The 11,505-nt window shown below is 39.2% G+C and overlaps 1 protein-coding gene across 1 annotated transcript; it reads left to right on the top strand.

Moving 5' to 3' along the window:
• The first annotated feature begins 2,082 nt into the window (after positions 1 to 2,082).
• prrg2 (proline rich Gla (G-carboxyglutamic acid) 2) lies at positions 2,083 to 10,933 on the top strand. Its single transcript, XM_066642987.1, has 7 exons — positions 2,083 to 2,281; positions 4,429 to 4,518; positions 4,695 to 4,858; positions 5,106 to 5,139; positions 6,382 to 6,511; positions 7,071 to 7,214; positions 8,571 to 10,933. Exons 2-7 carry the CDS (start codon positions 4,434 to 4,436, stop codon positions 8,611 to 8,613), a joined length of 600 nt encoding a protein of 199 aa, XP_066499084.1. The 5' UTR covers positions 2,083 to 2,281; positions 4,429 to 4,433; the 3' UTR covers positions 8,614 to 10,933.
• The last annotated feature ends 572 nt before the right edge of the window (positions 10,934 to 11,505 follow it).

Genomic DNA, 11,505 nt, shown 5'->3' with positions numbered 1-11,505 from the left:
CACTGCATCAGTTTAATAATTGCACACTTTTAAAAAGTGTTTTTCCAAAATTATCTAGTCCACAGTGTCCTGTGTCACTGATGAAGGACGAGACAAAGACCAACACACACTGTGCGGCTACAGATGAGCTACTGCCTCTGACTTTACATCTACAAGGTGGACCAATGAGGTAGCAGTGTCTCACAGAGTGGACAGCAAGTGTTTAAAACTCCAGCAGCACTGCTGTGTCTGATCCACTCATACCAGCACAACAAACACTAACACACTACCACCACATCAGTGTCATTGCAGCACTAAGAATGATCCACCACCCACATCATACCTGCTCTGTGGGAGTCCTGACCTTTGAAGAACAAGGTGAAAGGGGATAAGAAAGTATTAAAAGCAACAAGTGGACTACAGTCTGGAATTGTAAAACTACAACGTGCTCTTGTATGGACAGTGGAGCTGAGAGAATGGACAGTGAATTTAGAAACAAGGAAGTGGTGCATGTGTGTGGGTGCTGGTTTGCGTGTGTGGCTGTTGGTGTGTGTGTGGGTGTGTGTCTGTGTATGTACATATATAGAAATGAGAACACTCAAGCTTCTGAATACTTTAAAAGTTTTTGCATGTTTAAAAGGTTCCTCTTTAGGAACGGAATTATGTCAAACAGTTATTGACGGGATCTTTATATAATCATTCATTCTATTTCTGTAACCACTTCATCCTGCTCAAGATCACTATAAATATAAATAATATTCCAAAGTTTTTCTTTGTTACCTCTTTTTTATTACTTTACTGTCCCTTTGCTGCTGTAATACTGCATTTCCCCACTGTGGGACTAAAAAAAGATTATCTTATCTTATCTGCAGAGTTACAGTACTCCTTTTGTGGCCAACAACTAAATGAAGTAGTTTGTAAACATGAAGGATAGAATGTGAGAACAAACTTTAATTTTTAAAAGTGGCCAATGCCACTTACATTCATAACTAAAACTAGCATTCCAAATTGTTTCAGATAGCAAAATTAGTCTGGTCCTCATCCCTTATTTCACATAAACTGATGCTCCAACTGGCCACATGTCAGCGACAAGCTAAAGACACATATGGGCCATATTAGCACTTCCATTTTTGGGCCACTTTGGCTCACAGCCATATCTTAACAGGAAATGGGCCAGATCTGCATTCTTTTTGGGTATGATGTTAAGTGGTTGCCAAGTGGGTAGCTTTGGTATCCCAGGTGGTTGCTAATAACAACACATTTATTCAATCTGGCTTTTAGTCTCTCTTTTTAACATCTTAGTATTTTACACTTATTCTTTCTCATAGTGGGGCGGCACGGTGTCACAGCAGGTAGTGTTGCAGTCACACAGCCCCAGGGGCCTGGAGGTTGTGGGTTCGATTTCTGCTCCAGGTGACTGTCTGTGAGGAGTTGGTGGGTTTCCTCTGGGTGCTCCGATTTCCTCCCACAGTCCAAAAACACACATTGCAGGTGGATTGGCGACTCAAAAGTGAATAAAGTTACGTTAACACTAAGCACACCATTGTTTTTCTTGTGAAATTCCCAATAAGTTTGACGTGTCACATGACCCTCTTCCCATTGAAAAAACAAAAGTTGGATCCAACTTAAAAATGGTCGCCATGGTCACCACTCATCTTGAAAAGATTCCCCCCTCCCATATACTAATGTGCCACAAACAGGAAGTTAATATCACCAGTCAATCCCATTTTATTAAGGTGTATCCATATAAATGGCCCACCCTGTATATATATATATATATATATATATATATATATATATATATATAAAGCCGCGACACTGAAATGTATGTATATGTTACGCTCAACCCCCAACTGTTGATTGTCAAAGAGCTTATGTAACTGTCAACAACAGAAACTACAGTTCAGTTAATGTAAAAGGGAAAGAAAACCACCACAGGGCAGCTACAGCCCGAGTGTATCCCTCTCCTCTCCTGTCGTACTCTGACAGATAAAACAGGTTTGGGAGTTGAGGGAAACCTGGGAAATACTCCCCACCACACCCACCTTGAGTGAGGTATGTGGTCAAACAGGTAAAGTCCGCCTTTGACGGAAGAAGAGCTGGGAGGACCTTGTCAGTTGTTGTCTGCGAGGCTACAGGTGAACAGGGCGTTTATCTGCTTTCTCTCCATTATGATTCCAAATATGTGAGGTCCTGGTGTGACTTAGTTTGTCCTGACACCGCAGAGAAAGGAAGACCCCGTGCACGATATAATAAATCTCATTCTATTTTCCCTGGACTTTAGAGGAATCTTAGCTCCTAGGTAAGAGATTTCAACCATTTCCATTTCCTCATACACTCCCAGAGTCTCAGTATGCGCTTCTTAGCCACTCTGTAATACATATTTTCATCAATATTTATTATGATTTTATGACTGTATTTTGTGACTGTGCAGTTCACTCTCCGTTTCTGTTTTACATGTGCATTTCTCCAAGCCTCTTTATGACAATAATTAAACTGAATTGAACAGAAGAATTACATAACACATCTACAGCAGTTCGTATTTGATCTACAACCAAAACAGGGTGCAGTTTATTTACAAGACCGACAGGGGGCGACATTGCAGCGCAGTTCTCCCTCCTTAAGGCGCAATTAAAGGGGAATTCATGTAACTTTCAAACTCTGCACTAATACATGAAGAATGTTTGAATCAAGTCCTGTAAGGTGGTTCAATGTGAATTTGTCAGCTCTAGAAGAACTTACAGAAACTTTCAGGATCAGTCTGGTTTACAGTGCTGGTTATAGTAACCAGACACTGAAAGGTCTCTAATTCTCGTACAAAATGGATATAATACACTAGCTACCTAATGGTTATTGAGGTATTAGTGAGGGGGATGTAAGGTATGATAGGCCCTCGCCTCTTATTCAAATATTCAAATTAATTTTCAGTTTCTCTTCTTTGGGGAGATACAAACAGGGCAAAATATTTTCCAGAGAAAATTCCAGAAAATCTGGTCACTGTTTCACTATGTCATTACTTCGTATAAAAACTCAGAAGACATTGGTATGTTCATTGGTTGTTAGAGAGAGGGAATTAAATCTCCAGGCCTGTATTTGAGTTATAGACATTGTGAGCCCTGGTTTCTGTCACCATCACTGTAAATAGATTCAAGTTGATACGTTTCTCTGCACACTAGACCACTCTGTAAAACCTTTATTTACATCTCAACCACTGAATTATGACACTTTTTCCACAAGTGTCACTCTCCCTTAGGCTTCAGATTTTAGAGCATGTTCGTGAAACAGAGCTCTGTCCAGGTTCACTCTGATTAATCCGAAGGTGATATTAATGACATTTTAGTGCATTTGTTTTAAGCATTTTTCTCTAATATTTAATATTTATTCCCTCTTATAAAGTAGGTAATAACTATACAGTACGGTTCAATCCAGTAGGCAATATGAAAATAATAAAAGGGAAGCCTTTTATTGGGACAGGGTTTATTGGTTAAAAATAATACTGTGTAATAAACAAACCGTTCATTGAGATTTGTTGAAGATAAACTGTTCCCAAAGGTCTCCTGGAGATACCCTAGCTATTACAGTCACCATCCAACTCTATTATTAACTATAATTATTAACTATAATTATTAACTCCTTTATTAACAACAAATGTCCAGCAGTCAGATAATTGGACACAGACCGGCCTTCAGCAGAGCAAGAACGGCAAAGGACAGGACATGGCAAAGGTTTTCAAATGTAATGATGTGTCTCTACAAACAAAGAGCAGAAGTGTCCAGGCTAGAGTATTTAATTTGTTTTTATAAGGATGTGAAATCTGGGCAATACGAAACAGGAACAGGACGACTATCGATGCCTTTGAACTTTGGTGTTGGAGTAGACTTTTGAGAGGACCTTGGACTGTAAGAAGACAAACAAATAGATACAATCATGCCTCACCTTTCACTAGAATACTAGGCCGAACCAAACTGAAGCTAGGATAATTTGGACACATTGTGAGAACCAATTAATTGGAGAAGGTAGTTGTGCTTGAAAGATTTGAAGGTCGAAGAGTAAGAGGATGAACAGCAATAAGATGAATTGAATACGACAAAAACTAACTAAAGAAATAAATAAACAAACAAATAAATAATTAAATATAGAATGAGTAGGAAGCCTGAAAAAGCAAACAGAAGAATATGAAAAATTAGTAATAATAATAATAATAATAATAATATTCCAACTAACTTTATCTGGTTGTTTTTTTTTTTTAATTTAATCAGACTTTTTGGCAGAAGGAAATGAACAGATCCTGTAACAAGCGGAGTGCAGTGACATCAGGAATTGTTTTTCCAAGACATGTTAATCACATATACACACACACGCATATATATATATATATGCAGTATATTAAGTATGTTGAACCATGCTGAATTATTATTTCCACAAATATTCATGCTATGATTTGAACAGGCAAAATGCTGGGAATTGCAGAAATATGCTTTTACACACTGTCCCTGTTTCCTCTGGCCTGGGCGAGGTGTATCAACAATGATGACAATGGTGAATAAACTTTATATCATTAATATACTTAAATACATACTTCCCTATATTCAGTAATGCAAAGTGACAGACCGGTGGTCCCAGTGCATTGGGAATATTCAGCTGCTGCCTGTATATGTATCTGAATTTGGAGTGAGTCATGTCTTGGATTTGTTTTCTCTTGCCTCGTGCTCCAGTTTTCATCTATGATAAAGACGCTGACTTGTTCCTGTCTCGTTCGCTGCTGTATAACAAGTGGGACTTTGAGCTGATAACTCCGGGCAACCTGGAGAGAGAGTGCAGAGAGGAGACTTGTTCATATGAAGAGGCCAGAGAGGTGTTCAAGGACGACAAAAAGACAGTAAGCGAAGAAGAGCATCGAGCAGGACAGACCTGTCCTCACATGTTTACATGAGGATGTGGTTGTAAAGACGTGTCTTTGTTTGTCATTCTGTAGGTGTTCTTGTAATGGGTACACTTTAAAAGAAATTTAAATGAAATTAAACACTGAGTAGTGTCAGATCCTCTGTGAATGAAATGAATGGGCCTCAAGGTGTGATGTAGAAGTTGAAATTCTTAAATCATATTGTATTTTATTTTTTCTACAGCAAGAATTTTGGAAGACATATACGCAAAGTGACAGTGAGTTTCATTGCATTTCCTTTCAACCCCTAGAACATTATTCCTTAAAAAATGCTAAATGGGTATTTACTAAAGTTTGTGGGTAATCTTCATAATTAGTGAATTCAGCTTCTCTGGACACTCTGGTGCTTGCATAATCTTCATAATAAGTTGTGAAATGGGATGCTATAGAGCTGATACACATGAGTGTAAGTTCACCATGCTTATTGCCAAGCGAGTGTGAGGGGTGTAAATCCCCCCAGCATCGATGATCACTGATGATTTGGCCACAAAGATTTCAAACTCTCTATTAGTATTCTTCATTTCAGTCTAGCAGGTGTCCACAAATTTTTGACATGATACTATGTCTTGGGTACTGAGACTTTAGTACATTCTGTACTAAAACTGTCTTACAATCTGGGTTTAGCTTATCGTGATTAGTCATGATTGGTTGATTTCTAGACATAGTCCTGCAGTTGCAAGGTGTAAATGCAACAAACCAGTGCTATGAGATAAAAATGCCCTCGTTTGTACAGAGAGGTATTTTTATTTCTCAGAGAGCAATGAGCCTTTTCTTATGGCACTGTTATTATCTTGGATTTTCCCTGCTCCTGACACATCTGACTCATCTCATTAGGATTTACTCTTCAAGATATAGGTGTGTTAAAACAGGAAGATCCTCAAATACCAGATGCGTGAACTCAGGACCGTAAACTGTAGAACACTACCCTGGACTGTGACAATGACTCAACTCCATCAGAATGCCACAGTCCTGTTTGGTGTAGGGTGTGAATTAAGCAGCTGGAATTTATACGCCACACTTGTTTGAGTGTATTTTGAAAAGTGCTAATCAGATATATCAGCACAAAGCAATTCTTTGTTATTGGGAGATCACCTGTTTGACTCTTGGTGATCTGTCAGATTTCCAACACTATGAATTTAAACCTCGCTCTATGGAAATGTTGCCTGCCCTCAGTATATAGACACATTGCTACGCATGGAACATTTATAGTGTCCATTTGTGGTCAAACTACATATATGGAGTTTTAATCACACTACACATACACAAATCTAATGTTAGGAGTCTGGCCCAGGAACTCTTATTGGGAGGATACTGGTGTTGCTTGGCTTGGAAATCAAACCCCAGTCATGTGAAAAGAAGTGATATTACCCACTACACTGTACTAACAGCATCTCTACAGGTTATTAGGTTTGAAGTGGATTATGGAACTGGTGATGATGAGGATTTATTTTCTTGCTTAGATCATAAACAACTGGATGTGTCTCTTCTGGTGGCGTGTGTCGTGGCGGCTGTGTTCCTAGTTGGGATAGCCATTGTGCTGGGCTGCTACGTTTACAAGAACAAGGGTAAAGCCACAAGGCAGCGGGCCAGGTGAGTGTGTATGTGTGTGAGTGTGGAAAATAGGGAACATCTTTCTGAGTACGTCTCATTACACAGACATATCTTTCTATATGGTTACATATGCAGTGAAATGAATTAAGTGCAGTGTAGTAGTACCGTGTTGATCTGTCAGTGCAGAATGCCTCATTCATACCGTCCTAATTTATACATATGAGTGTTTACATATACGTATAACATGTAAATATATAATATAGTATAAGACAGAATGATAAAGCACAGATTGTTCCATATAGAAGCTTAATTCATGGTTGTTGAAATAAGAATTCATATCTCCAAAATGTACAGGAGATGGAAACAAGAAAATGAGTGTGTGTGTGTGTGTGTGTGTGTGTGTGAGAGAGAGAGAGAGAGAGAGAGAGAGAGAGAGAGAGAGAGAGTGAAATGGTGTGAGTATGAGAGTGTATGTTTTGGAGAGAGAATGAGCGAGAGAGAGATCATCAGTCATTGTCCCTACTCCCCATTTCCTGTGTATGTGTCTCATTTTGTCTCTTTGTGTCACCTCGTCTCCTGCTGTTACTCTTCCCCACAGTGCCCCAGTGCAGCTGGCCGCAGACTCTCGCTCAGGGCCAGAGCTGGTGCCTTTGTCTGGCATCGAAGCTCCAGGTTTACCATCCTACAACGAAGCCCTGGACCATGGGGGACAGTACGATGCTCCTCCACCTCCATATGCCGGGTAACACCCCCATCACTTTATACATGGTCACCATAGTGCACAACAAAATAGCCGCTCTACAGGATCACAAATCAGTGGTTTTCTCCAGTGTTCTTTTCACGTCGCAGAATAATCACTACACTGACACCTAGTGGTCTGGATGTGTCAGATATTCAGTAATAAAATCTATTTTAAACGTGGCAGCCCCCATGAGGGAGGCCCAGTCTATGGAGCATAAACTGGTTTGTTCAGGGAATACAAAGCAGTTTGGTTCTTCTCCTTTAATTTAGAAATATAAAAAATCATAAACCATAAATATTGTTTGCTCTTTTTTTGGTGATCAAAATATCTGTGATTGCTCATATAATATGTAATGCAGTTTAATGTAAATACCTTTTATTCTAAGTAGTTTTGAAACATTTTGTTTGTCAGTTCATCATGAAATTTTAACCCAACATAAAGAGCAGCTGGTAGTAAAAAATGAACAAAACCTGTAAATAGAAGGTTTTGTCTTGACATCACTGATTATGCATCATTATAATAATAATAATAATAATAATAATAATACCACATTACATTTATAGAGCCTTTCAAAGGACCCAAGAGTGCTTTACAGGGTCAGGGGAAAAAATACTTTCAGAATTGGAATTCAGAGAAGAGATTTTTGCTGTGCTTTTGAAGATGGAAATAGAGGTAGAAGAGTGAATAGATGAAGGGAGAGAGTTCCAGAGGGTGGGGGCAGCTATACTAAAAGACCTGCCACCCATAAAGCAGATCCTGAACCTAGGAACAGCTAGAAAACCAGAATCAGAGGACCTTAATTTGTGAGATGTAACATGAGGATGTAATAAAGCAGAGGTAATAATTAAACAGACTCAGTTATACCTGAACAATGCAAGAGAAAACACATTTTCAGTTCCTAACACTTTTCAATAATCTATACTAGAGATACCAAAATATGAATTTTGAGGTCCACTTATCAGATTTACACAAAGCTGAAGGTTCAGGTCAAACGAGTGAGAAAAATGAACATACATTTTTACTCCATTTATCCTTAAAACAAGGAAGTATCACAGTCCACTTTTCTTATCTTTGTGTAAGGTGAGGTGGTTATTTTACTTTTGGACACATGATGTTAGCCTGAGTTTGTTGATGGGTTGGGCGTCTCTTGAAGAGCCCATTGCAACAAACCATAACCTCCACATGATGCTTTTGTTCGCGATCTCTGTGATTGGACCAGATCGTATGAAACTAAAGGAGAATGAGTAGAATTAATAATTGAAAAGAGAGATTTTTTCCATCTGTTGAGTTTGAAGCATTGTGTATAAAGGCAGTGAATTATGATATAAAGTTTTTTTTCTCTGTTGTCTTTCTCAGAACTGAAGCATCTGCTCCTCCAGCACAACCGGAAGAGGAGTGAGATACTGGGAACTACAGATAAATTTCTACTAAAAGGAGCTATCAGGGCGCTGGGATGAGTGGGTTTTGTATGTTGATCGGCTTTTAGATATTTTTTAAATTACCTGAAAGATTATATATTCATTAAGAAAACAGGCAGCGTGGGCTGTACTTCAATCCACAATGGACTATTTATATTTGTGCTAAAGTAACATTTTTGGATTAGGTCTTTGTTTTACACAGTAGCCCCCCTGTGCCTGTGAGGCAAATGTTCCAAAACCCTCCATGGAAGCCTGAAACCACCGAACCAAACCCTATATATATATATATATAAACATTACATATATAGAGTTTGGTTCGGTGGTTTCAGGCTTCCATGGAGTGTACAGTGTGGATTCACTGGACAATGAGATGATTCACATCCTGAGCAGGACAATGGAAGATGATTTTGTCCCACTACTCAGAAATTATGATTTGTTTATTTCATGAATTTTGTCATTTAATGTTTTTGAACTGTGATTACCTGAAAGTATCAGAAAACCACAGATAAGAAGAGTTTGCTGTATATAATTTTCTCTAAAAATGATATATACACTTTTTTTAAATAAATGCTTTTTAAAATATCCATCCATCATCTGTAACCACTTATCCAGTTCAGGGTCGCGGTGGGTCCAGAGCCTACATGGAATCATGGGGCGCAAGGCAGGAACACACCCTGGAGGGGGCACCAGTCCTTCACAGGGCAACACACACACTTACACATTCATTCACACTCATGGTCACTTTTGAGTCGCCAATCAACCTACCAACGTGTGTTTTTGGACTGTGGGACCGTTTTTGAACTGTTTTGGACCGGAGCATCTAGAGGAAACCCACGCAGACACGGGGAGAACACACCAACTCCTCACAAAAAATCACCCAGAGCGGGAATTGAACCCACAACCTCCAGGTCCCTGGAGCTGTGTGACTGCGACACATTCCCTGCTGTGCCACCATGCCACCTATTTTAATGATATGAATATTGTGTATCATTGGAAGTACAATAGACATGTTTAGGAGAAAAAATGAAAGTAGCAAAGTGGAGTTCTAGGGATACTCATTGGAAATATGGATAGTTCAGGACCAGTGAGATTAATATCAGGATCCCACATCATATAAAAGTGGAGAGTGCACAAGTAAGGCCTTCAGTTATATTATGTTGGCCATTTTCATTTGGAATCTTGTCAGTGTTTCACTGTAATACGCTATTATTCCTTACTGCAGTTTTAACCTCTCTGTTAAAGAACCTCCATTTATTTTTATTTCAATTTTGTATTTATGTATTTATTTATTTATTTTGCTATGAAAACTTCCCCTGATATTTGTCTGGTTTTATAAACAAAACACTGTCATTGTTGTGCTTCAGGGCACCACACCCCCTAAGAGAAGGTATGACATCACAAAAACAAGGACTTTTTTGAATATCAGTCTCTGGTTTATGTTCTTGGGCTGTGGGAAGAAACCGGAGCCAACACGAGGAGAACACCCCACACTCCTCACAAGCAACAACCTGAATCCAGGACTCTGAGACCCTGAAGATAGATAGATAGATAGATAGATAGATAGATAGATACTTTATTGATCCCCAGGGGAAAATCAAGGTCTCAGTAGTTTACAGACATCATATACAACAAGCACTAACAGCAATGAAAAAATAATAATAATAATAATAAAAAACCTAAAACAAATATCAAAATCGACAAAGTACTTCAATATACCATGTAGGCTGAGTCATGTATCAAATAAAAAAAAAACAAATACCAAGAAGTTAACATAGTGTGCTTAAGAATGATCAAACATAGCCTGGCAAGAATCTATGATATAGTGAGCAGCTGAGGATGATCTCTTGAGTGGAGTCAATAGTTTAAAAGTTGAAAAAGTGTGGATAGTGCAAAGGGTATGGAATGTGCAATATCGGTGCAGTATCAGTATCGCCGCCTATTGCTATGTTTACATAAGCTCTGTAATGCCGTAGCGCTGCAGCTTTTACAATTAAATAAAAAAAATGTATCTACACAGATTATTACATGACATGGACATTTTATACGTCAGTATTCAAGCATGAAGTTTTATTTGGGATCATTTTCATATTATATCTGTCAGAATGAACATTGTTTAAAAACATAAGCCCACGTACCAGGAACAGAGTGGTGCTTTTCTGAAGCTTCAAAAGCGTTTACATCCTACAACATTCTCTATGCATTTGTTACTGTACTTGGAAATTCGCCTATAGCCATGACGTGGGCTCTTTAAAGCAACTAATTTAAAAGCCTTTACACACGCTAGGATTTCTCCCACCCTGTTTTAGGCAAGCCCCGCCCATACCGCTCTATGATTGGATAACACATTCTTGCGTCGTGTGCAGGAATAGGCTGGGGTGGGGGTGGGGGGGGGTGGCGGTAAATACTCAAAAGGCACCAGCCAATGGGTGAAGTGCTTGTGAGTATGAAAGCGTAGCCAGGCCCGGTGCTGAATGCGGGTGGGAAAAGGAACAACAAACGCAGGCGGCAGCAGCAGCAGCAGCAGTAGCGAGCACAAGACTGCACGACTGTACAGAGTCCTAATTTGCTGATATTCCCTATGTAGGGCACTCCTTAGGTCACGAAACCAGGGTTTTCAGACTCATAGTGCACTGTGTGTTAGGTAAGGAGTTGTCCGTGGAGAGAAAAGGGTTTACATTAGATATCTGTTTCACTGTGTCGTTGCAGAAGCCGTTTTTCATGCCCTATTTAGTGCACTATATAGGGAGGGGTAGCCATTTAGGCACAGACGTTTAGTGAATGTGAGTGGAGAGAGAGAGGGAGGGGGGAGTCACGCAAAAGATGGCGTCTCCAGAGCAGAAATATCAGGGAAAAAAAAATATCCATTTCATTTT

The sequence above is a fragment of the Hoplias malabaricus genome, chromosome 13, assembly GCF_029633855.1.
Source record: "Hoplias malabaricus isolate fHopMal1 chromosome 13, fHopMal1.hap1, whole genome shotgun sequence".
Taxonomy (NCBI): domain Eukaryota; kingdom Metazoa; phylum Chordata; class Actinopteri; order Characiformes; family Erythrinidae; genus Hoplias; species Hoplias malabaricus.
The sequence above is the reverse complement of the archived record's forward strand: the minus strand, read 5'-3'. Positions and strand labels throughout refer to the sequence as shown.

Coding starts and splice junctions, on each gene's coding strand:
- prrg2 (XM_066642987.1), top strand. CDS start 4,434: ATGCTGGGAATTGCAGAAATATGCTTTTACACACTGTCCCTGTTTCCT. Junction 4,519..4,694: donor TATCAACAATGATGACAATG/GTGAATAAACTT, acceptor CTCGTGCTCCAG/TTTTCATCTATGATAAAGAC. Junction 7,215..8,570: donor CCTCCACCTCCATATGCCGG/GTAACACCCCCA, acceptor TGTCTTTCTCAG/AACTGAAGCATCTGCTCCTC.